Here is a 27,495-nt window from a genome sequence, read left to right as displayed (position 1 = left end):
TCATCTCACCACCTATTCCAGTAAGTAGAAAAATAGCATCACAGTCTTCAGAGAATTCCACTGGCACTATATGAGTGAATCAAGTTTCAAATCAACTTAATTTTTAAAGGCAACTTATAGGAGTAAAGGAAGAAAGGGGAAATAAGATAACCCCAGGAATGACATCTTACCTGATATTTTGCATTGGTGTCAATAAGAAAGTTAACTTATGCTCACTAAATTACCCCATTATATGTAGGGAGATAACTCACATACGCCAGACTACAAGATCTTTGGTTTTGCATTTAATCATAATCTTATTTGAAAGTCAAACCTCTCTTCCCCATGCACCTCATTTTTAAAGTGAACAGGGCATTTATCCAGTAATTAACACTTGTGGACAACAACACAGGTTTAGAAACTTTTCAATATGGGTGCAATCAAAATTCAAAATAAGATTTAATATATAGATTGCCAAGAAAAATATCCAGTATAAATGAAGACTTCACAGTAGCTACTAGTACAAAGCAAACTTGGGTATATGAAACAAAATATGTTGAACATTAAAAGTAAAATGTAGTAAAAGTGACTAATGAAAACCTTAACACTGAAAAGGCTTTGGAACTTTGAGAAACTCAGCTCATATTAAAATGAACAGATTTTCAAGTTTTAAAATAGGAAGGAGAAAAGACATACTCCATAAATTAGACTGAACTATTTAAAGTGTAATTTTATTATATTTGTTTTCAATAAGGGCCTAAAGCAGCAGAACACAAATTACAATTTTTTAAACATTTATTTCTTAATACCTAAAACCATGTGTGTGTTTGTAAAATTAAAGTTAAACCTCTTACCTTAGAGAGGACTAAGTACAGAGTCCTCCAATAGTTAAAGATGGCTGTCCACAACCACCATTAAACAAAACGCATATTTTCAAAAATGCAGTTTACAATAAAAAAGTAGAAAGCAATTCAATTCCATTTTTTTTACGAATATAGAGATTTTTTTTAAATAAGTACAATCCTTTAGGCTGCTTGTAAAGAAGGAAGCATTTCACCATGAATACACAACTTACAGTTTGGGACATAATGCTAATTTCTGGCATGTCATGGAGTCTTTAAATAACAGCCCGTCTTTTAATTTAAAGACAAGTATCTTTGCCCTGTCATACTACTTTTGGAGATTTAAATGACATTTAATCTCCTAAAATTCTGAAGCATTCAGCACCCAAAAAAGAATGAAACACTGAACCATGCAATTGTACATAATCCAGTGCTGTGGAGGATTTACAAGATTTCATATGAGTACAGATCAGGCTATTGCTAGTGGCCACAATGTATGATTTGAGATGGAGGGGGAGGAGTAAAGTGGAAGTTTTTTGTTTTATTTTTAAAGAAGTTATGCCATTACAAATTATATGCTCATTGTAATCATGCTAAATGTATGGCAGAATGAGTATTCAAAATCTAATATGAAAACATTTTGAACTGTGACTCATCTAAAAAAAGAACTGCAGAAGCTTTCTGCATACTATATCCTCCTCTTTCCTCATCAAAGCCCAACAACAAACCTCAAATAAGCAATAATTGGTTGGTCGAGAAATCTCAAAGCTTTACAAGAGAAAAAGCCGAGATATAATACTGAAACAAAGCTAAAATAAGTGACCTACTAGACAGATGCTTCAGCAACATACAAAATAATCACTTGCGGATTAATGAATACAATATGCTTGATGGATGAAACAGCAAAGAAAGACAAGTGGATTAGCAAAGACTGGGGGGAAGTGGTCTGGGTTACCTTGGCAAATATTTATGGTAGATAAGTGACAAAAGGGCAAATCAGCAGTTGCTAAGTCAATAGGGCCCCTAAGCATACTTTTTAGCATTACAAGTTATGATATAACCTGTGTGTTTTATCTTCAATGACCAATTTTTAAATCTAATTTTCAAGGGAATTGTCTTTTAGACAGTATGTTATCAGACAGATAATAGATAACCTTGCTGGACTATAATTTCTTGCCCAATTGTAAGGAATTAAAGCTTAATGGGAAAAAAACGTATGGAAGTTAATATGGAGTGCGTGAAAGGAGGGAATAAAACTGGACCATGCAGGGTAATGAGTGGCACACTGTCCTCGATGGCTTTGAGCATTTTGCTACTGAACTGCAGGAAGTCCTCAAAGGATTCATACACCCCAAATTTAGCACTTGCAACTTTAAGTGTCTCATAATATTGAAACTTTTTCTTCTCCAATACTCCGGCTCAGAACCATCACTGCTGTGTTGATAAATGAGTTTCTGAAGCTGGGTGTTCACATGCTCAGTATCTTTTCTTCAGTTTCTTGTAGATCAACATGAGCATGAGATGAAGCTTATACTGAAGATTGGTCCCATACCTATAATAAAAAAAAAACAAACAGACAGGGAGAGGGGAAGACATTTTTACATGATGTACTACAAAATATTTTTAACAAAGCCCATTTACAAAAGTTCAATCAGAATAGTAATTATTTACTTGTTACTGCTGCTATACAAATACAGTACTGTAAAAGAATCACACAGATGAATTAAATAATACAACCCTAAAGGCCTAGCTGGCTAAATTGGTGAGCTATACCCAAGTTTTGGGGATAAAAATTCCCCTGCATTTAGCAGTATCAAAAAGTGGGCATTCCCAGTGCTGTGATTGGGTCAGGGAGTAGGGAAAGAGAGAGGGAGATTAGCACGCATTTTCTGCACTAGTTAGTTTTTCCTGTGTGTAGAACAGGACTTAAATCTGTCTGAAACTTCACCAGAAGATGACAGTCTATAACATTGTTGCCATCTTGCCAAAGAGTAGTTCAATTAATATTTAATCTAAAATGGCTATAAATCTCCTAGAGTTGTATAGTGCAAAGCCCATCCACTTTGTTTAGAATGGGAAGAATGATGCTTAAACCATTCCAAATTTTTCCTTTGAGAGAGAGAGAGAGAACGAACACACCGCCAGGTCAGACAACAACAAGCAAACTATCCCAGGTCATTAAGAGCCCTAACAATCAATAATGTTCTTAGTGCTGATGATGTGAGTTTAATTCTTGAAAGCTAGTCACAAATTTATTAAACTGATTGAGATATCCAAAGACTGATTGATATACCCATCAAAGAAACACTAAAAAACAATCTTCCTAACATTCATGCTCGTCAATGCTCAGTCAGTAACAAAAAAATTCATACTTATCTCAGACATTCTACATGAACAACAACCCGTCTTTCTTGCAGTCACTAAAACCTGGCTAAAAAAAAAACCGACCATGTCTTAACAAATCAAATAGCAAACAACCTATATGACCTCTTCTCCATTCCCAGAACTAAACGCAGGGGAGGAGGAATAATGTTAATCAAAAAAACCTTTGCAATGAAACAAATACATCATTCTCTCCCACTCCAGTATGAGGTTGCACTATTTGAATCTCTCAAGTTTCAGATCTGCCTGGTCTACTGCCCTCCTGGATCGAAACATTTCACCTCTTATAGAATTTTTCATAGCTAATCTCAATCACAAAAAACCTATAATGATCCTAGGAGACTTCAATCTCCACACTGATAAAACACCTTTGCCACACTCATCACAAACAGTCTTCGATGCACTGTCTGCACTCAATTTCTCACAAAATGTTAGAGATCCAACTCACAAAGCTGGCCTCACACTAGACTTGATTTTCACTAATGAAAAATTCCCTAAGAACTGCAAAGTAACCTGCTCCCCAATTCCCTGGTCTGACCACTTCATTCTACGCGGTCAGTCAGAACTATGCACAAAAGACACAAATCCCACATGCTTCAACTTCAGACTGCTTTTTCCTATGGATCTGCTACAGCAAGAACTCTTACTACAATTAACAAACATCAACCTGGACAATATTCACAGCACCACCCATTCCTGGCTCCAAATTACAGAACAAATTGCAAACACTGGATGGCATCACAGCATGAGCGCTGCAGCACCTCAGTAGTAAGGGTACAAATTCATATTTATATATCGAGAGAGAGAGAGAGAGAGAGTGTCAGACAGACACACACATACACCATCTGGCAAATTAGAAGCTGCCTTGAATTTGTATAGCAAGTGAGAATGGAGAATTTGTCCTGTATAAGCCATATGAACTTGGACAAGTTTTAATATATATAATGTATATGTGCAATTTTTTTGATAATATATATAATGAATAGGAAGAGTTTACCTTATTGACTTGTGAAAGTGGTGTCCTTACTGCTCCAGCAGGCAAACGACCCCTGTTGTTTTCTTCAAACACTCTGCCTGGGGAACGTTCCCTTCGTGTGCTTAGCATCCTTCCTGGAGATTTTTCCCTCTCAACAGGTCGACCAGGAGACTTGTCTCTGCGAAGATCAGCTCTGCTTTCACGGTAGCGATGTGGTGTACTTGGTTCTCGAGGGTGACCTGGACCTTCGAGTGGCACTGGGCTTGATGCTATCCGCTTTGTGATGTGGTCATTATAAGAAGGTGGTCCTCTCTTATTAGGGCTACTGTGGGCCAAGAAGAATGGATACATCTGAACAATTCTGCATTTGTTTTTCTCCTTCACTTTTGCACTTTTAACCTAGCTGAATGGGTAAATGTGAATTGCTTATTTATTCTTTCAGATAATGCAAGGACTCAGGGGCACTCCATGAAATTAGCAAGTAGCACATTTAAAACTAAACAGAGAAAATTATTTTTCACTCAACGCAAAATTAAGCTCTGGAATTTATTGCCAGAAGATGTGGTTAAGGAAATTAACTTAGGTGGGTTTAAAAAATGTTTGGACAAGTTCCTGGAGGAGAAGTCCATAAACTACTATTAATAAAGTTGATTTGGTGAATAGCCATTGATTATTACTGGCATTAGTAGCATGGGATCTATTTAATGTTTGGGTACTTGCCAGGTACTTCTAACCTAGATTGGCCACGGTTGGAAACAGGATGCTAAGCTAGTTGGACCCTCGGTTTGACCCAGTATGGCAACTTCTTATGTTCTTATTCCTGCACCAGCCATGCCTAGCACTATGGGAAACTCTAAACATGAAGTACTATGGGATTTTATTAGTGATTACCTGGACTTCCCTTCTCCACACTGAGCTATACTCAATATTTTCTAACCAAAAAGTACAACCTGAAGCTCCCTTTGGAATATATATATATATAGTTGAAATTGAAGGCTTATGGTGCCAGATCCCAGCTCTGCTTCTGACTGAGCTGGAAGCCCATAAAAGCAAGAAGCAACTGCCAGATCAAAAAAGAGAGAGCGCTGTGTGTGTATATATATATGTATATATATATATATACATATATATATACACACACAGCGCTCTCTCTTTTTTGATCTGGCAGTTGCTTCTTGCTTTTATGGGCTTCCAGCTCAGTCAGAAGCAGAGCTGGGATCTGGCACCATAAGCCTTCAATTTCAACTATCCAGGGATTTTCTCCACTTTTTATATCCCCCCTCAACTTACTTGGCCCAGTCATTACAGCAAGTTGTTGGTTAGGGACCACACACCAGGGCTCTTTCCAGAATTCTGCAATCATGGACTCCTGCTCTGGCCACTAGGAGTTTCTGTTGTACAATGACTGGAGCTCCCTGCCTCCAGTGTCTTGAGAACATCACCTCAGCAGCAATCCCCAGCTGACCCAGGCACAGGAAGAACTGACTCAAATCAAACTCAGATACTCCCCAGCAGTGCTACCGGGCTGACTTTGAGGCTTTCTGTTCTAGGGGATCTGGTGGTTATCTCCATAAATCTTCTGGCCCAAAATGCCTGAACAGGCACGCCTTCCAGGGTCATCTGCTTGATTTTATGCAGTCCTCACGCTCTATCAAGCTAGCTCAGTAATCGCATCTTAAAATATTAAACTTGCAATCTGCACTAAGACACACATCATACTAGTACAAGCATGGAATGCTGCCTGGACCAGACATACCTTAGGTAAATAAACAGGATCAGAGCCAGCACATGAGTGCCAAGAAGTTATAAGGAAGGTCATTTTCACTAGTGCTAAGAGAGCTCATCACAAGATATCTGTGGGCACATCAACATTTTCCTGGGAACTGTTTACAGAAAGTGCTGCTCAGAGGTAAAAATATGCTGAATTGCCAAAGTTGTTCCACCCTGAAGCAGCTTCAATAGCGAAATGCTAGCCAACATCGGTGACCAGGCTTATTTAGTGAACCTCGTCTTTAAAATTTGATTGTTATCTAGATAAGTGATTTTTATTTATAATAAAAAAATTATAAAAATAACTATACATTTTTTAATGAAAAGTTTTGCCATAATAAAGCATTTGGAGGAGGTGGAGGTTTTTGACCAGTGATTGAAGTTACCAAAACATGCACTAGTGTTTGTTTAAACAAATACATGCTTGGTTCTGAGGTCTTTTCCTCCTTTATAAGGGAAATTTGGCAATTGTTGGAATTGTAAAAAACTAAGCAGCACATGGTAAAGGCACTTTTTTGGATTTGTGGTGTTAAAATCATAAGCACATACTTTTCATTTATGCAATGTATGCATGTATATTTGCATGCATTCTGTTTCTGATTCCTGCCCATGCAGCGCACGAGAACCATGGCACCTGAAGCAGTCGTTAATAGCTGAGTGCATTGAAAAGAAGTACAGAAAAGCAGAAAAAAAAAAACAGCTTTTCTGTACTTCTTTTAAAAATTAAAAAAACCCCAAAAAACAACTCAGCCAGCCGCATTGAAGACCGACGCTGATATGCTCGGCGTCCGTTTTCATAACCAGCCATCTGTGTTATGAAAACAGATGCTGATAAACTCGGCGAAGTTCATAACCGGCAGACCGCTGGAAACCCCTAATTATAATATAGCAAGGCGTCCCCCTTGCGGGCGCCATGCACATGTTAAGAAAGTGGGTGCTGACTTTTCAGCACCCATTTTCCGCGCTTTTTTTTTTTTGCATTGGCCCCTTTGAGTGTTCGTGTAGATAGCTTTCCAGATAGAATGGCTAAGCAGAGTTGCATACCTGCAACAGGTTTATTATTTATGTTATTTATTGTTCTTTTCTATACCGGTCTTCATGTGTACATATCAAATCGGTTTACAATAAAAACAAATGCCAATTAAAACATTTGCAATTCAAAAGTATAAAAGCAAGAAAATTACAAATACATAATATCAAAATTATAAAATTATGGTTCCAAACAAATTGAGCAATAGCACGGTGTAAATCTTCAAAAACTGTCATTGGAATATTGCATTGGAAGTGAGAGAATAGATATTATAATCAAGGCAGAATATTCATGTTGACTAGATTTATCCTACTTTGCTGCTTTTTTGATGAGTAAAAATCTATGCTTATAATGTAGAGAGGTCTGGACACCAAGCTATTTGCCATCCTCAAACAGCTGGTAAGAAATGAGCTGGCCTGAGCCTATGGGATAGAGGGGAACAGACTGGGTTTAAGCAAGGATGATATCCTAGGTAACTTCTCCCCTCTTGTCCACTACCCTAATCAGCATCAGGCCGTGGAAGTTAGCCTCTGTCTCCCTGCTATGTCCCAAGAGTACCTATCCCAGTGGGCCCTAATTGATTCAAGCACTGGTGCCAACTTTATGGACATGACCATGGTAGAGAAACTACAGATTCCCCACTGGATCAAGAGAATGCCAAAACTGGTGGAAATCAATGATGGGTCTTTAATGAAGTCTGGACCAATAACCCAAGTGATCCTGTCACTAGAAATCACTTGTCAGGCCCAACAGAGTCTGAACCAGCAGCCCCAGAAATTCAGATCCTGGGCACTTAACCAGCAGGCTTCACTATACTTTAAAAACAACACACATTTTTCAAGATTATCTTTCAAAAACCAACAACTGTTCTATCATTTTCCAATTACTATGTACTATTATTAATGCGCTACAAAAACCAGCAAGCTATGCTTTTGTAAGGCACTCAAGTTAACAGTACCATTTGAATGCAGGAAAAATGTAATACAAATAAATAGTAGAAAATTTCTGTGCTTGTGGCAAAGGTGCCTCTGTATGTGTAACTGTGATGCAGCTGTCACTAGCATGAAGCCTCTTGTGCAGAACACTGTTTTGTATATAGAAACAGGCCTAACACTAAGCACAAATGCTATATGGCCCATATCTTGCAAGCATACACAATGTTTTCCTTTACTGTCTTACCTGCGTGTTGTGGAGGGAACACGGTGGTGCTCAATATTGGACTCTTTTACTAAGTTTCCCTTGCAGCAGATCACCCTTAGCTTATCCTGATAAACTGATGCTAAATAAATAGCTCCAGAAGAGATTGCTGGTCCTAGGTATCGAGGACTTGGGATATCCAGATGAGCTCGAGCTGGAGCACTGAGTGACAAAGAATGAAAAAGTAGAACTGGATTATGTTTACAGTCTTTCCCAGACTTCTATTATAGTGTAGCATGTGGCCATAGGTTAATGTATATATGACTTACCCTAAAGCTGTACGTCCCTGTATTTCAATTACTTCCAGGGAATTGAAGTGAGTCACAAATAGATATGGGTCTCTGTATGCTGGAACACAAGGATGGCCACGAAAACAAAAACATATAAAACTACAAAAATTCAGCTTTACAGTAAACTCTGTTATAAGAACATTTATAACAGTCAGCTATAAAACTACAACATGCCTTTCTCTGCACCTATAATCAAACGGCAAACAGCTCCCATTAAAATGAATCAGGGCAAATTAAATATAAAACTGTTACTTGCCTATGTTTATTTTATGAAGAACTTTCCATTCATTTACTATGTATGTGCCATTTATGAATCAGGAGTCATTGAAATGTTCAAACTGAATGTACTATTCAGAATGTACTATTCAGAATGTGTGCTAATGCGCCTCTGCCAGAATTGCATCCACTGCATAGACCTGCACTGACAGGCCGATACAGTACAGAGCGCACTGTTAACCCGCATTTGGACACGCGTTTGAAGCGATGGCTTTACTCCTTATTCAGCCAAGCTGCACATTTTACTTTCAGAAATTAACGCCTGCCAAAGGTAGGCATTAATTGTGCCGGCAAAATTGAGCGTCAGCTGTCAAATTCGCTGACAGCTGCCGCTCCTGTCAAAAAAAGAGGCGCTAGGGATGCGCTAAATTGCGTGCCCAGGAGAGTGGCCTGTGCGCGCGCCGGGAGAGCGGGCACTTGTAGACTTTTACTGTATCGGCCTGTGAGTCACTAGCATCTATGGAGGCGCTGACTGCCTATTTGAACTCCTACGCAGTAGTTATTTACTTTTAGCAACTGTTCTCTGAAAGCAGTATTTTCATAGATGCAAACTGATGACTAAGTAGCTTTTTCAAAGCTCAGATAAGTTAGAACTATAGTTTGCCCCATGATTTTATTGTACTCCGTGTTGGGCATGATTTTGTGGAAACAGAAGACTATAAATGTATTTTAAATACATTTATAAATAAATATAAATAAAGTTTTTTCAGCCAACTGCACTTTCATATAACTTGCCCTATCGTATACACTATGTAAATTTGTAAATCTGTATATAACTCTTACCATGTAAGCACCTACTTTCTGCTTATATGCTCTGCTCTCCAGTTAGAAATTAACTATCCTTTTTTTCTAACAGCCTAGTTCCACATTCCCTGTTATAATGTAACTTTTGCTTTCATTGTTAACTGGTTCACCCCCTAGTTTATTGTAAACCGGTACGATAAGACCTGGTCTTGAGCGTCGGTATATTAAAAGAATATAAATAAATATCTCTATTTAGCAACTATCTCCCAATGATTAGCTCCTTTTCAACCTAAGCTGATGTAGACCAAGACAGAAGTGTGTGTGTGTGTCTGCAACTTGCTAATGGGAAGTTCATAGGTTGTATAAATCTAAAAAATGCTACAATCATAGAACAATTACAATCAATTCCTTTAGAAAAAGGAAAGGCTTTTCTATGGATTCACACTATCTGGAATTGGCAAGCTTATTTGTAAGCATGTGTGATGTCTGAAAAAGCATCCAATAGTCTTGATTTATTTGTTATCAATTATTTATATTCCACCATATTTACCTGCATTCTGTTCATGGCAGACAGGAGCCGTATGCTTAAACATGTTTTTATATATGAGATAGGTGTGCGTGCTTCAAATTTGTTTCTTTTTTTTTTTTATGTCCATATTCAGTCACTGGCTGGATTGCAAAGTTAGCCAGATATAAACTTATTCGGCTAAAATTGGAGGGATATTCAGTGATGCTGTCGCACTATTGATTCCCTGTACGTACCCAGATGAGTCCAGATTCCTGGGTTTTGCCTCCCTTCCAGCAGATGGAGACAGAGAATGTTTCACAGGCACCGCCTTATAACCCAGTGTGCCACCTGCTGCTCTTCACTATTTCTCTGTCTCCAGCAGATGGTGGTGCAGCAAAATCTGCGGTTCTGAACCGAAGTTAAAAAAAACAAACAAAAAAACCCAAAAACAAAATTATTCAAGATTCTAGCCTCCTAGGGATTTAGTAGATCCTGGTGAGACCATCCTCCCTGGTTGTAAGTATAGGACAAGTAGGGTTGGGAATCCCAAATTTGCTCCTCTGGACACCAGGAGTGACAGCTGGTGGTCCAGTTTCCTCCCCATTAAGTGAGGGTCTCCTGCAGCCTCTGTAATCTCTTCAGGGAAGTATCCCTTTAACTTATTTTTTCTTCTGCCTTCCTCTTGGGTGCTTGATCTTTCCAATAAAGTTAAAAAAAAAAAAAAAAGTAGTGGAAGTTTGAAAAGCGGAGCAGGGGATGTTTAGTGGGAGGCATGCCCGGGCAAGGGATCGCATGGAGGGCGGTGAGTATGATTGTCATTTTTCTTAGGACTGATCGCGGTTCTTCCTCCACTCCCTGCTGTTGCTGGTGTCTGCCACGCAGTCTGACTCTGCAGAAGCATGCTTCGTATCAGCCATTACTTGCGCTGGGGGGGGGACGACCAGCTTTTGAGCTGTGCGTCTTCAGATCGATGCGCCCATTGCCTCCCTGGAGGGGAGGGGTCTTCAGGCAATACCGCGGTGGCAATTGTAAAGCAGCACAGTGCTGGGAGGTTGCTACTGCAAAAGAGCCCCAGGTTGACCCGTTCCCCCTCAGCATGGGAACGGCGGCCATTTTGGAGACTGTTTGCACAGCTGAGGGCAGTAGGGGAAGGGGGGGGGGGGGATCTCCCTCCAGTGCTCTCGCCCATCGATTTAAGCCCAGGTATTTTTTTATGATTACAATTCCTCATCACATTCTCGATAAGCTACTTGATGTTAATCATTGTTTATGCTAAATTTATTTCAAGTTAAATTATTTTCACTTTCATTCTAGCCCTATGTTAAAATAAGTTCCCATTTCCGACTTGTTCCAAGTTCTTCGCCCCTGACATGCTGAGTCCCGATTCAATATGGCATCATTTTATGGTACCTCCAAATGATAAAACAGTGGCCAGCATGAGGGCTGGCTGGTGCCATTTTAAATAGAAAACTGGTGGGGCACGAGCAACTGTGAATTCGATAACACTTATGGATAGGGTAAAGTTTTTTGTTTTGGGGTGGGAGAGGGGAAAGGGTAAGGCATTTGGTTGGGGAGGCAAAGCCCAGAGTAACTAACTTTTAAATCTGTGTGGTAGGGTAGTGGGGTGGCTGCTAAAAAATGAAATAAAATGTCACACCGGGTTGGCCAATTTGAGGATGCCCCCAAGCAGGAGGCAGCAGGCATCAGGAGCAGAAAGGTCTGGCATGTGGTCTTCTGCCTGACCAGCAGTCAACCCCTTGAGTTGAGCCTGCAGGTTTTGGGGCTGACAGGACTTCTGCCAATGCAATTTATTTTTTATAGGCCACAACCCCAACATGGGCCTAATTCTCCAATTTGAAAGAAACACAGATCCCATTACACTATTACTACTCAGACCAACCTAACTATATCCTGCCTACCTCACTAAACCATCCCCCCCCCTCCTTGCCTTACAAAGACCCTGCTTCACTCTGGTGGAAAATCCTTCAAAACCATGAGGATGGATCTTCCCCCATCTCCCTTTCAACTTCACCCTTCCCTCCTCCCTACTACCATAAAACTGCATTAAAACTTCAAGTTCCACTCTTCAACAGCAAAATGGTGAACGGACATCAACCAACACCATGGTCAGCCAAACAAAACCAGAACTAACTTCCCTTAAAAGCACAAAGAAACCAGTAAATTTAACATACATAGACCATTTTAAACCAGCTTGAAGTATAACTGTATCTACCCTCCGAAAGAATAAACATCCATGAATAAGCTCAGGATACAGCAACATCCTCCCTATCAGTAATTAGATATGAAGAGTGCTGGTTGACATTTCTCACTATACAGCCATCTGATCTCCCCACTCAATAGTGTGTTCCCAGCAAAATAGAAATAGTGTATACTAGGGATGTGCATTCATTAGAAATAAAATAGAAAATTTTGTTTTCATTTCCTATTTCATTTCATTTAGTTTTCAAAATGAAACAACTGAAAATCCGACAAAATTTTGATAGTTTTCATATTTTTTCAAAACCCCAAAAAAGGTACCCATTGGGCTTAGGCCTAGGCCAGAGGCCATGACCTTGCCCAGGGAATAGGCTGAGGCCCAAACAAGGGCCATGGTCCAACATCCAAATGCAATGCTAGGCCCAGGTCCAGGCCCAATACTGGGGCCTTAGCTAAGAGCTGAACAAAGACCCAGGCCCCCAAACTTTTTCTGGAACAGGCCTCCACTTATTTTGTCAGGGAACCAATGCCACTATCCTGGTACTGGCTTGATGCTAGGTCCCAACACCTGAGCCTCAGTCTGGACCTGGTCTGGAGGCTGGGTCCCGATGCCTGGGCCTAGGACTCATACCTTTGCCTCTGGACTACATGGAGGGCCAGGAAAAAAGATGGATGAGAAAAAGTATGTACGATGTTGGTGGTAGGAGGATAAAAGCAAAAAAGCAACCCCAAAAATTATCAAAAAGAAAAATAGAAAAAAAATTGATTGTAAGCAAAATATCTATTTCCCCTGACTCCTAAAAACCTTGGTTGGCACCTAAGTTTTCTTATTATTTTCCACCCATTATAAAGACGTTCATGCTTCTATTTCAATTTCCACATAATCATCAAGAATTATAAATATTCACTAGATGCACAATAGGTTTAGCTTGATCTGATAGGCATGTATAATCCTACTAAGTCTTATGTATTAGAAAAGGGTCACAAAATTCCTGAACTAAGCTTATTACAATCTGGTCTAATGATGCTCATACTTATCCAATTATACAGCCACACTAATAGGTTAACACAAAATCATATCATCCGTACCTACCAAAGGCCAGAGGTAGACGGCTCCATTTCAGATCTTCAGTACGACTCCGTCTCCCATATGAATCCACAAACACACCAAATTCTGCAGAGTATATCCAAGGATCAGCCATATTAACAATTTCAGAGGGTCCCCTCACCCCCAAAAGATAACATTTTGCTGTATCCACAGCTCCAAAATTAATAACGACCTATGAGAATACAATTAATTTATCTGAAATGTTCATCATCAAGAATGCATGTTTTCTAACAAAGCTTTGTGGCCCTCTCTCTATATACATAAAATATGTTTTCATCTCTGGTGGTATCTGTTAGGACCTGCACTGTTTAGCCAGTAGCAACAATGGGACACCTTCATTCCAGCATGTCTTTTGCAAGGAAGTGCAGCTCTGGGATGTACAAACAAGTGGGTGGAGAGAAGCGGTGGGTGCTTTCCAACAGAGCCTACAAGAAGTGAAATGGTCCATAGAGTCAGTACAAAGAGAGCCACTGTGTTGATCCACAGAAAGAGATGAGCTCCATGACCTGAACAAGCCAGAGGCAGCATCTTGCATGGACTGCAGGAGAGACTAGGTGGGAGCCTCAAAAGGGTCAGGCAGGGCAAGGGGGGAAGTGAGTTCTGGTTTCAAGCTGAGCAGAGTGAGAATTAACTTGAACCAGGCAGACAAAAGAAGTGAGATGAGCTCAGTTTGGGGAGAATATGATGGGATCAGCCCCAGAGGTGGATTAGGGGATTGGGGTGTTGGCATAGAAATATGTATTGCCCTGTAGATATTTTGCACATCAGCGAGTGTAATATGAAATCTGTGTGATCACTACAACCAACCCAACAATAACTCTGTTTAACGTTAAAATTTACTTTCTTAGCCTTCTGAGCATCAGTTTTGGCAATTCAAATCCAGTCTTCACCTCCACATATATTCATAGCCTAGCACCCACTTACCTCTGCTCTCTCATTTCCAACTATTGCCTCCAACACCCTTTATATGCTTCTAATCCCAGACACACTTTACTTTATCCCAGCTCCAAACATTTTTACTTTCACTCTCTTGGCCATACAATGTTTGGAATACTCTTCCTTTTTGGCAACAAAGAAAAAGTATTAATCCTCTTGGATTTCTGTTAGAAAATAATTAGCTATAGTACGTGATTTCCCTGGTAATGAGGACCTAAAGGTCTTGTGCTGCGAACAGTTCAACAAGTGTTCTTCAGACGAATTACAAATATTAGAAGCTCCTTGGATAGTCATGTTGAACCATGCATGATCTTTAGAGACTCATCCCAGTATACTATAACATAAAATAATGAAGATGCTGATAAAATTCTGATGGAATTAAATTATACAAATTGTCCCCTTGAACCTTTCTCTGACTGGCTATTCAAATACACTAAGAGTAGCCTGTTAGCTTGGATTCAACAGATGATACATTTTTTGCAGAATTTTACTCAAAGGAGCAGTGGTGTGGCCCCTTTTAAAGAACTCTTCTGATGCCACAGACTTTGGAAATTTTAGACCAGTATTGAATTTTCTGTTTTTTTTAGTAAGATAATTGAATAAGTGGCACTTACAATTATGGGACCGAGAACCAGGAAGGCCATAGCTGAAACCCTCTTCTCCCACTGGTGCTCCTAGTGACCTTGGGTAAGTCATTTCTTCCTCTATTGTCTCAGCTACCCAACTCAGATTGTAAACATTCTGGGGCAGGGATCTACTGGACCTGAATTGTGATGCATCTTGAGCACAGGTTTGGAAAACCCCACAAAGCAGGGCGGTAAACGGTCAAGAAAGTCACGGGTGTGAAAAAACAAAATAAGACCGGAGCCTTGGAAAGATGAAGATTTATTAATTGATAATATATGGCCATCCATTGTTGCTACATATGCCATAATTGGTCTTTGAAAGGCTTGTTGAGACAGACATCTAATGGCTGGAGCATTGGTGTCAGACCACCTGGAATCACTCCTAATGTGATTGCTATTTTGTTTGCCTCGCCCTTCACATCTGCTGTTATATGTGCGCAGAACATATCCCACACCAATAGTGATGGTCATATTCTTAGCCCCGTGCCTGGCACAGCCACCATTTTGTTCCCTCCTCATCCATCCAGCCTTTAGGATGAACCTGAACTGTTACGCCTGCTGAAATGTTTAGGTTCATCAGCATCATTTTTCTCTTGAATATTGCCTCTGGATGCAGTTTTGTGCCATTTGCCAGGCAAGACAGGACCACCATGAAATGGGTCTTTTCATGATCAGCTGTTTTTACAAGTATGGTCTTCTCACCAACACCAGCGTTGATTGCCAGGCATATCCAAATATGAAAAAACGAACTGGTATTCTATGCGGTAAAGAATATATGAAAGTTGGAGTAGAACCACACAATCACCCGAGTGCCAAAAATAATTTTTGTTTTTTTAAGATGTCATCTACGAGGGTTTTCACTTAAAAAAAACAAAAAAAAATTATTTTTGGCACTCGGGCGATTGTGTGGTTCTACTCCAACTTTCAGGCATATCCAAACGTTATAGGCGTTTCATCCATATTACCAATGTTATTCATATTGAAATGATTCTTTATTCTTGCTGAATAATGAATTTGTGCAGCAAACAGGTCTTTTCATCAAGTTCTTTAGTCAGTTTCTGTGAAGTCTTTGTGCACTGATGAAGGCACAATCCATATCTGTTCATGAACTGCGAACACCAACCAGACAATGCTGTGAATTCTTTTGGACCTTCGGTCGCTGAATATTTTTCTTCTTTTGCTATTTGAAGGGCATGAACCCTAATGCTCGAGCATGTCACAATGTAGCCATTCTGTCTGCATTCTATTATCCAGTCATTTAAATCCTTTTCCATTCCTTCAAAAGGTGCAATTTTGAAACGTAAGGCTCTCTTTGACTTTGGCATTTCTAATAGCTTTTCTTCATTTTTTTGCCAAACTCTGACGAGTTTTTCACTAATGTCAAATTCTCTTGCAGCTATACAATTATTGGCCTCCTTTGCACTTCAGTTTCAGTGGTGTGGTGTAAGATGCTCTCTTTTTCTTCTCAGCGCTCATTTTCCTGAGGTTAAGATGTCATTATTCTAATGGCTGTCCCTGCTGTCTGAATTCTTCCCTCCCTCCCCCCCATGGCTGCCTCTCTTATTTGAATCCTTCCCACTCCTGAAGGCACTTGCTCAGGAACGTCCTTCCTTCTCCCTCGCGGTCTTCCCAGTGTAGCAGTAGGATAGTTTCTCCCCCACAACTCCTCTGGATCCATTGCTGCAACTATGAGGATGATGATGAACTTGCAGTCATTCAGGCTCGTGCTCCCTCCTGCCCCGTGGTGGTTCTAAGTGTGCCAATCAGACCCTGGCTTGGGAGGGAGGACGAGCCTCTGCAACTGCAAGTGCCATCGTACCGGCACAATGTAGTTTGACCCATAGATAAGACTGTGATTTTAGGGTAACATTTTTCGACTTATACACGCGTATATATGGTAACTAAATCCAAAAATCCAGAATCTAAAATCCATTATCTTGTACCCATGATATTCTGGTCTACTCAATGTAAAGAATCAGCTGACATCTTAATCTCAACCTTAAAGTTAAGTTGCTGCATGCTTGCATTTATGATGCTGTGAAGTGATCCAAGGTGAAAATTTAATCCTTCCCTTGAATTCACCAGTTGCATGACTCCTGAAGGAAGGGAATTTAGCAAATTTTATCATCATATACCTACCATGGAAACAAAGCAAATACTCTTCTCTTTGTCCTATGATGTTAACCTGCATAATGGCAATTGGGAAGCTGTTGGATGAAGAGGCAAATATAGCAGAGGCTAAGGAATGGTCATTTTTATCCAGGAATTCTATGAGAAACAGAGAGGGAGAGAGAGTCACAAGTTTTATATACCAGCGTTTTCCACATTAGTGATAGCAGCTAGAGGATTCACATGCAGATGTATTTTCTATAAATTTTATTATTTTGAAAACAATTACATTCCATATTTCATGTGTCAAATGTTGTGCATAGAGACCTATTCAAACGCATCTGTTTTTTAGGTTATAGTGAACTACAGTATCACAGAAATGTATGAAGCTTACAATGAACAAAATGAAACAAAGCCTTTCAACCATATAGACTGCCAGGTATAAACTTTGCTAGTTAACTGCTTTCCATATTTGGAAGTATTAACTTTTAACATGTGTTACAAAAAGCCCATTTTGTATCTTTTTAACATTCATGTTAAATCCCTACCTAAAGACATGCACTAAGTATAACAAATGATTAGTACTAGAGATGTACTTCGGGGAAAAATTTTGTATCGGGCTTCGTTTCGGGGCCCCCCCGCGGGAATTTCATTTTTTCCCATGGTTTGGGGTTTTTGTTTTTTTTCGGGGTCCCGATTTTCGGGTTAGTGTGCACTATTGGGGAGTTAGCGTGCACTAACTAAAAAATGAATTTTTTCCGAAATTTCGGAAAAAATCAATCATTTTTCGGTTCTCCCGAACCATTCCAAGATAGGCAATTTCGTTGACATTGCCTAATTCAGGAAAAACAATTGCACATCCCTAATTAGTACACAGGCCAATTAGAAAATAAAGCCGAAACCTCTTGTTACTGTTCCTAGAAACTTTCAAACCAGTGTGTAGGCACACATTGGCGCCCATGCATCAGCCTGCACCCAGGAACATGTCCAGTTTATAACTTACACGCATATATGCACACATGTTATAAAATAACCTGGCTGCGCACACATGTATGCCCAATTTTAAATGGGCGTATGCATCTGCTCACAAATCCTGCTTCTAACTACATAAGTCGGGGCATTTTTAAAGGGACATGCACAGACATCAGTTCCAGTTTACCAGTTTGTCTACCAATTCATTCTAACAGTTAGATCCTCAAACCCCCCCCAGTTGGATAGCCTACACTGCTCCCAGTCACCCCAGATGTTTTAAACACCTTTTATTTTATAAGTTATACATCCTCCATAGCAGAAGTAAAGTTATGGGGTAGGGGACCTTGGCATATGCCAGGGCATGTAAGTATTTGCGTGGACATTTCTTGGCCATGTCCTGAAACGCTATGCCCTGCCCAGACACCACCCCTTTTTGGAAACAAGTGAGATGTGCATGTTACACGAGGTATATGTGCATTTCGGCAGCTTTTAAAATTTGTTCGGCGCATACTAGCCTGACGTCTGCATATCTCCCGAATTTGGCGTGCGCTGGGCTTTTAAAATTCATTTTTAAGTGTATAAACAATACAGACTGATTATAGTTAAAATCAAGATGAACTCGATACCACTTACCTTCCAGAGTATACTGTTTCATCTCAATTTCATAGAACTTGTTGGTTCCAATAATGATACTATAACCAGTGAAATAGATGCAGCTACAGGGCTCTGAAGTCTCAATCTCCTGGAAAGTAAGAGAGAAAAACCCATTCATTGACGTATATACAAACATGAGTCGACAGGGAAAGAAATGGATAAATACAGGGAAGTGGAGGCATGTATAAACGGGGAATGGGAGGGTCAAACGGCACAAATACTGAGCACACACAAACCCACCCCAAGGACACAAGAGGCAGAGTGACTGAGTTTTCACCTAAGTCATTAACAGATTTCTTGGGTCCTTTGAGATTTATCCAGTGTCACTACAATGATATTTTTGGTCCTTGATTTTTTTTTTTTAAATTTTTATTTGATTTCAAACAAATAACATTGAACCAATGTATACAGAAAACACAGAAAAGAATATTTTTCACATATAGAACGGTAAAAACTGTATTACTAAGGGATAACCATATTTATCTGAATATTATAAGTATGCACGGGGGCATTCACATTAAAGCAGATTCATAGAAAAGTTTCATATAATAGGGACTGCATAGTAACCTTACACCTTACTTAATGTCCAACTCCTTCTAGAGGTTTCTCAGGAGTGCGAGTCTAAATACTGCCTCAGCTGCTCCTCTTCCGTAAAGATATATCTATTATTTTGGAAACAATTATACATCTACAGGGGAATCTCAAATAAAACTTGGCTCCTCTTGTAATTACTTCATTTTTCATCTGTAAGAAAACTTTCATCTTTTCCTGCATCCTTTTTGTGATGTCAGGAAATATCCTGATTTGCTTCCCATAAAATAATTGTTGTTTACGGAAATATAATTGAAGAATCACATCTCTATCTGCTTGCTGCACAAATGATACCAAAAGTGTAGCTCTCCTTTCAATTGTTGTTTCAAAGGATTTTTCTATTATGTCCGATAAGTTATAAGCGGACTTTTCCTCCTATTCCTTTATATCCTGTTTAAAAGGAAGGTATATTATTTCAGAAATCACGGGTAATGATGTTTCTGTGTAACTTAGTATATTGATTAACTCTTGAAAAGATGTTTAGCAGTCATCCATCTTGTCCTAGGAAAGTTAAGAATTCTCAAATTTGTTCTTCTCAGTTCATTCTCAAAATAATCCATTTTCCTTGCCATAATCGTGTCCGATTTTATCAGGTTACACTGAACCTCTAACATCTTTTATCTCGGATTCAATTATTTTTATCTTAGCATCTAACTCAGTAATAACTTTCTCCTGAGTTTGAGCTTTGCTTAGATTTTCTTTCACTAATGCAGTCAAGTCGGTTACAGCTCTATTCAGTGTTATTAAGGCCTTCCATACTTCCTCTAATGTAATCTTTTCCGGCCTTTCCAACGAAGGGGGCAGCTGAATTTGAATTTCAGGCTCTTTTTCTCCTACCTCAGAAGGGTGTCTCACGCCTTCCGACCGCTGTTCCTCTTCGACCTGGCCCTTGGAGCCCAGATGAAACAGGCTCACTGAAGCTTTCGGCTCCATACCGATGCTTCTCAGGGCTATCTGTGTCCTCAGTGGAAGTTGTTCTATCGGCGATCTCAGCTGGGTTTCCCCCTCTCTCTCTGGGGGCCACAATGACGGAGTCGGCGGAGATGGAGCTCTGGGACTCAGGGATGTCTCCTCAGCCATGGCTCCCAGCAGCTGCTCTCCGCTGGTGTCGCCCGCGGCTCCTGCTGCCGGTCCAGGGTGTGTTGTTCTCCCGAAGGCTTCCTCTATCCTCTGCTGCCTCAATGAAGTTATAGGTAAACTTTTCTCGTACTTTAGCCTTGCGTTTTGTGTGTAGCATTTTTTCAGTCCCAAAAGAAAATCGAATTCAAAGGAAATCGCAGGTTATTCAGAGGATTCCTCGGAGCTGAGGTTCCTACATGTTTCTATGCAGCGGCCATCTTGCCCCCGGTCCTTGATTTTTTAAATACATTGGGTTAAAAACATTTTCAAAAAAATATAAAACCATAGAGGTAGATCTTCAAACGATACGCGAGCGCGTACTTTTGTTCGCGCAGCAGGCGCGTAGCCGCGCGTATCTTATAAAATCCGGGGTCGGCGCGCTCAAGGGGGTGCACATTAGTGCAACCTGCGCGCGCCGAGCCCAGCGCGGCCTGCCTGTTCCCTCCGAGGCCGCTCCGATTTCGGAGCGGCCTCGGAGGGAACTTTTCTTCGCCCTCCCTTCCCCTACCTAACCCACCCCCCCGGCCCTATCTAAACCCCACCCTACCTTTGTCGGCAAAGTTACGCCTGCTGAAAGCAGGCATAGCTTTGCGCGCGTCGGCTGGCAGCCCCGCTCCGTCCTCCGGTCCCGGGGACTGGTGCGGAGGCCTCGACCACGCCCCCGGGCTGGTGCCACGCCCCCGGGCCTGCCCCCGAAATGCTGCGGCACGCCCCCGAAACGCCACGTTGTTTCGGGAACGCCCCCGGACACGCCCCCTCCCTCCCCTTTTCGAAAGCCCCGGGACTTATGCGCGCCGGCGGCCTATACAAAATAGGTGCGCCGGCGCGCGAGGGCCCTGTGCGCGTAAATCTGGAAGGATTTACGTGCGCGGGCCTTTTAAAATCTGCCCCATAGCAAATTTGGATCCAGTGTTCTGCAGCCTGGCTTAAGATAACCACGCTGCATTAGAACATAAGAAATTGCCATGCTGGGTCAGACCAAGGGTCCATCGAACCCAGCATCCTGTTTCCAACAGAGGCCAAACCAGGCCACAAGAACCTGGCATTTACCCAAATACTAAGAAGATCCCATGCTACTGATGCAATTAATAGCAGTGGCTATTCCCTAAGTAAACTTGATTAATAGCAGTTAATGGACTTCTCCTCCAAGAACTTATCCAAACCTTTTTTTGAACCCAGCTACACTAACTGCACTAACCACATCCTCTGGCAACAAATTCCAGAGCTTTATTGTGCATTGAGTGAAAAAGAATTTTCTCTGATTAATCTTAAATGTGCTACTTGCTAACTTCATAGAATGCCCCCTAGTCCTTCTATTATGCGAAAGTGTAAATAACCGATTCACATCTACTCGTTCAAGACCTCTCATAATCTTAAAGACCTCTATCATATCCCCCTTCAGCCGTCTCTTCTCCAAGCTGAACAGCCCTAACCTCTTGAGCCTTTCCTCATACGGGAGCTGTTCCATCCCCTTGTTTATAAGGTCCTACAAATACAGTTTTATTAATCAAATCTTTTGAGTCTTCCAGGGTAATTTCTCTCTTTACTATTGGTTGTTACTCCTGGTGTAAAAGGTTTTGGGGAATTTTTTTGTATGGTGGGTGAGGCATGCCCCACAAGGGTATTAAGAGAAGAACATATACACGTTTCCTCTTCTAAAGATACACAGGCAGAAACTCATGTGCCATGGATCTGGGAATATACCCAAGCACACAGAGGTTAAAAAAAAAAAAAAAAAAGAGTGCATATACACACTTTTGGGGTACAAACAGCAAAAAGGACTACATAGAAGACATATTCCCCTGTGGATATGAAGGTAGGTCATGCAACAATAGTTTTAATGGTAGACACACTTCTTGGGCAAATGAGTAGAGGCCTGGAGGCACACAGATTGTGGGTAAATAGAGGAATGGGTTAGACATACCCCTGGAGATAAAAGTTACACAATGTATGCACATATGTCCCTTAGGTAAAAACATATCCCATGGATACATGTATATGTAAGTATGAGCATGTACATGCCCCAAGGATATGACTGTCCATGTGCTTGCATGGAGGACTTGTCCAGACAGTATGCATGGATTTGAGGTGTTCTCACATGTCTGCTGAATGCATGCATATGACACTGTGGAAAGGGAAAATGCTCATATTCAGCCCAATTTTAAATGGCCCACGCGCGTAAAAAAAAACAGGAGTTAGGTGCGCGGCTGGGCCTTGCACACAAGAGCCGAGCCTTGGCAAAGGGGCAGTCTGGGGGGATGGGCGGGGCTGGAGGCATCGGCACAGCGGCAATTCGCTAGGGTGCTGGCGCCTGCAACTTGCTACTGCTCCTTTGGAGGAGCAAAAGGTAATTTTGAAAAATTGGGGGTACCTAGGATAGGGATAGGGGAAGGGGAAGGGAGGTTAAGGTAGGGGGTAGGGAACTAGGGAAGCCCGACAATGCATTGCCATGCGATTTTTGTTTAACTCTGCCCTGCCTTGCACGCTGCACGCAATTTTATAACATGTGCGCGCAGGTTATACAATTGCACGTCCATGTGCGCGCGCGCGTATTTTTTAAAAATCTACCCATTATGTTTTGTGTGGGAACTGTGGTGTTTATAGACAAACATGTCTTACATATACTGAGGACGAAGGCATCCTCCTCCTTGTGAATTCATATAGGTGTACACTCATTCATGATACAAAGATGGAACATATTGGAACTCACTCCCTCCAGACCTGCGTCTGGAACCATGCCACACTACATTTAAAAAGAAACTTAAGACTTGGTTGTTCAAACTAGCTTTCCCCTAGAACCAAGAACAGGAAAAAAGTCTTTTCACTCCCACAATGATATTTTTCAGATCTATCTTATTCTTCCTTATTCAATTAGAGATTCATATATTCATGCTGTCTACATACAGTCTACATACATATACTCATGTGGACTTACATATCTCCATGTTATTTATTGATTTATTAACCGCATGTTTATTAACGGTTTAATAGTATTTACTATTTGCTTACTTCTATTAATTTGTTTCAAAGTAAAAACTTGTTTACTTCGTTTGTTTCAATGTAAAAACTTGTTTACGTCTTTTGCTCAATGTAAAACTTCGTTGTTTAATCCTGTTCTATGTAATCCGCTAAATGTAGCGATTGTTACTGTTCTATGTAAACCGGGGTGATATGTATATTATACAGGAACCTCCGGTATATAAATTATTTAAATAAATAAATAAATATACACAACACATGAGTATGTTGAACAGCACCAAACATACCATAAATACTGTAAAATTGTTAGCATATTTTTAGTTTGCTGGAATGAATTTCTTTGCTATAAACTAACTGAACTGGTAATGTTGCTAAGAACAACAAAATTTTACTGTTTTTTTCAGATATGATTTGACCTCATATATTATAAAAACCTTAGATCTTGGTAGATTCAGTGATCTTACCTTCTTAATACAGAACTTGCTGAGGTTTTCATTGTAGCGCAAAATAACTGCTTTATTTGGCATGGCTGCACAAATACATAGTCCATTCTCAATCTGAAGAGCAGTGCAAGAAAGGGCAGAGAAAACCACAGTTCAGTGACAACCTGTAGAAAACACTGTACATAACTGAAGCCCTTACAGAAGCAGCACCAAAGATAATTATTTTTGGGATAATTCAGAGGGCAGTTAAGGCAAATACAATCATTAAATTTTCTTGCTTACATTTCAGTTTCTATAAGAAAGTAAATTCAATACAAATGAACCTGGGTTAGTCAACAGGAACTATTTTATTTTCTGTTTTTATATGGTGCCTTATATAGGCCACCTTATCAAATCAATGCAAAGAATAAGCATTGCATATTTTAAAAAAAATAAGCAGCATAGATTAGAGGGGATACATAGGAAGGGATGCTGGAAATCCTTTAGTATGTATCAGTCTTTGCTTTAAGGAGCTTTTTTGACTTCAGAGCATACCAATATATTACACAGCCAGAATATGTTCTAACTCATTGCAGGACAACTTTCACCGATTCTTGAGTGTCCTCAAAATACAGCAAAATCCCTTCTCGTGCACACCCCCAAAATTGAAACTACCATGTCAAAGCTTTCCAGCATCTAAAGAAGCAACCATCTGCTTTTCTGCACCTTTTGCCTTTTAAGGTTAATGATTAGGAAAAAAGTCCATTGGAATTGGGTGAAGAAGAAATACCATCACAGAAACCCTGTTAGCCAAAATCCTAGTCAAACGCTTCATTCACTGGGGCATTTCTTCTAACTGCATACTTTGCATTCGTTTTTACTATGAAAGCATATGCACACTTTCTTTGAAAATTATTCCAGGAAAACTACTCGTACACATTTGCACTGGGAAAAATATATGTACACTAGAAAATTCAAAGGATGCATGTACATGCAAATCCCTCCCAACAGCATCCTGGCAACGCCTCTTCTCACTGCAATATGCACGTGTTCACCCACACAGGATTGGCAATTTTCTACAAGCCCATTTCTAGGGGTAAAACATGCGTCACTGACTCTAAAGCAATAGCATCTCAAAGTACTGATCTAGAGGAAACAAGAAAGGGCTTAGTTCCATCACATTTTTATATATCTTCCCTGGTGCTTTCCTGTTTTTTTAATACTTTAATGGCTATTCTAATTTCTGAGAAGGAAAATGAGACAAATCTATTTCGTTTTCTGTGAACTTAAGTTCACTACAAGAAATATTACTTTAAAAATGTCTAATTTTCTTCTGAATATGTATTTAAATTTTTAGAATAAAAAGCATTCTGATTATTTTTTTTAGTGAAGAAATATAAGTATTTTGTAAAATTTCTTCTAACCTTCACATTTTCATTATACGAGGATTTAAGATGCTAGCACAGTGATATATAGGGAGGCAAATTTTATAACATAGCACTTAGAGCTGTACACAGACTTATACACTTAAGTCTGCTTTGAAAATTAGGGGTACATACAAACCTTTTTCTCTGCATATATGTGCATATTTCTGCCTGCATGGGAGCAGATGTAAATGTTCATGTGTACATTTTTGTGCATGTGTTCGATTTTAGGAAGTATGCGAGACAATGGTTTCCCACCCTAATTCTGCCCTGAGGAACATCTCTTTCAAATATGCATAAAAGAATGCATGAAGTTGCTTCTGTGCATACTTTACACATACAACCCTATGGTAATTTTCAAAAGGCCTATATAGGCATATAAAATTGCATTTTGCGCATGTATGTACTTTAATTATTTAAGGGATGAATTTTCAAATCTAATATAAAACCATGAAGTGGAGAAGTAGGGGGTGATGGGATGCTTACCTGTAATGGAGAGGTCTCATGACAAGTCACAAGCTGCCCAAGAACAAGTGTCCCTCATGCTTGTCGTTCTAGAACTTAGAACCTTTTTGTGCTTGAGACCTGCTACAGTCTCTTAATTTCTTGCTATAGATTTCAATGCTTTTTTCATATAAAATGAACCAAGTGGACATCTTTCAAATGGGAGACAAGCGGCCTATGCAAATACCCTAAAAGTACTAATTTTGGTCAAGAATTACAGGTAAATATATATTTTTTCTGTAAAGGTAAGTATTTTTCAGGAATTCAGATTGATTACCAAACTCGAGAATGTTTCCCTTGCAGTCCCAAAGATGACATAATAAAAATGACCTTGTGAGAGAAAAAGCACACAAAGCAAAATATATATATCACTAAAATGCAAGAAACAAGTGAAAGGATATAGATAGATTCAAGCAAAGACTACAAAGATCATGGGCAAGACAATTTTCAAAGTGTTCTATACTTGCATTGATTGAAACTTGCCCATTCTAAACGCAGTTACAATACAGAATTTTAGCCACAGTAAGGAGAAGTGTTTCTGGAGGGATGTTTAGGCTGCGCCAGGGAAATAATGTGCAGATTACATTATCAACTATATGCATTTTTTTTTCCATGAAAAAAGCACCCACCAAAAAAACAGAATTAAATGTCCTTGGGTACTTCATACTTACAGCAAGTTTCAAAGCAAAAGTAAATGTGTAATTTCGCCTTGAAAATTGAAAATCTGTTGGTTAAAAGTGCCCAAGAACTTTGTTCTAATGCAGATAGTCTGAAAATTTCCCCCATGGAGTTAGTTTCATAGGCAAATGTCACTTTTATCTCATAATTATGTATCAGGTGCAATCGTAAAAAAGTACCTGCTTAGCACTCCTCTAGGCATGGTAGGAAGACTGCTATAGATTTTATTAGAAAGACAAACAGAAAAGAAGACAATTAAAAGAATAAAACTATACTCTAAAAATTAACACACCCCTGCAAAAAATGTGATAAAAACAAAATATAAATGAACACATACAAGAGTGATGGTTGTTGATTGCTTTATTTCAAATCTTATTATGCATGTATTTATGTGATCTGCTCGAGACAAATTGTAAATTTGGAAGCTGCAGAATAGAAGTATTTTAAATTTTAATAAAGGAGACTTGAAAAAGGTGAGAAAAAACCCCCCAAAAAACGGTCACTGGTTTGAAAACTGAGCTTAAAAGCTAAAAACAAAATGTAAAACCATGCATCTGGGCAGCAAAATTCTGCTAGTCACATATCAATTGGAAAGAGAAGAAGTGGAAACTATCAAACAACAAAAAGGACTGAGTAATAGTTTCCTATGGTCTCAGGGCACCAGTCTATGTAATAAAGCAATGGGGAAAGCTAACAGTGTGCTCAGTTGTATTAACAGAAAGGTCTGAGTAATCATTTCCTATGGCCTCAGGGCATCAAGTCTATGTAATAGATCAATGGGGAAAACTACAATATGCTTAGTTGTACTAACAGAGGCATTAACAGGAAAATATGTCACTAGTGAAAACCCACCTTGTTCAGTTCTGGAGGAAGGATACAGAGGATGGAAGCAGTTCAGAGAAAAGCTATACAAACCCTATATAGAGATGTGCAAGACCCTCAAAATATACTTGCTAGACAAAAAAGGAGAGGGGAATATGAGGGAAGCATTCAAATATTTGACAGGTTTCAAAAAACTAAGCTAAGGGAAGGTGAAATTTTCCATAGAAAAGGAAATTTAAAGATGATGGGGGTCATGATATAAATTTTAACCATCTTTACTAAAATACATACATTTAATGGTATTTTCTTCTTCTTGTATGTCTCTGGAGCGCAGGATTTG

The 27,495-nt window shown here is 39.8% G+C and overlaps 1 protein-coding gene across 11 annotated transcripts in view; it reads right to left on the bottom strand.

Annotated features, from left to right (window-relative positions):
• Positions 1-326: 326 nt before the first annotated feature.
• The window catches only part of CIT (citron rho-interacting serine/threonine kinase), a 424,741-nt gene continuing 397,572 nt past the window's right edge, over positions 327-27,495 (bottom strand). For 8 of the 11 annotated variants that reach the window (XM_029571779.1, XM_029571775.1, XM_029571774.1 and 5 more), the window contains 8 exons: positions 23,770-23,862; positions 18,596-18,704; positions 17,021-17,149; positions 13,305-13,385; positions 8,446-8,524; positions 8,159-8,338; positions 4,201-4,504; positions 327-2,373 (listed from right to left, as the gene is read on the bottom strand). In XM_029571779.1, the coding sequence (XP_029427639.1) occupies positions 2,350-2,373; positions 4,201-4,504; positions 8,159-8,338; positions 8,446-8,524; positions 13,305-13,385; positions 17,021-17,149; positions 18,596-18,704; positions 23,770-23,862 (999 nt within the window). In that variant the 3' untranslated portion in view covers positions 327-2,349. Of the gene's footprint in view, positions 2,374-4,200; positions 4,505-8,158; positions 8,339-8,445; positions 8,525-13,300; positions 13,386-17,020; positions 17,150-18,595; positions 18,705-23,769; positions 23,863-27,495 lie in introns of those variants that run through there. The other 3 variants (XM_029571782.1, XM_029571784.1, XM_029571785.1) reach the window with 2 other exon arrangements.

This window comes from Rhinatrema bivittatum, chromosome 11 (genome assembly GCF_901001135.1).
Source record: "Rhinatrema bivittatum chromosome 11, aRhiBiv1.1, whole genome shotgun sequence".
NCBI lineage: Eukaryota > Metazoa > Chordata > Amphibia > Gymnophiona > Rhinatrematidae > Rhinatrema > Rhinatrema bivittatum.
This window is presented reverse-complemented; position numbering and strand designations above follow the sequence as displayed.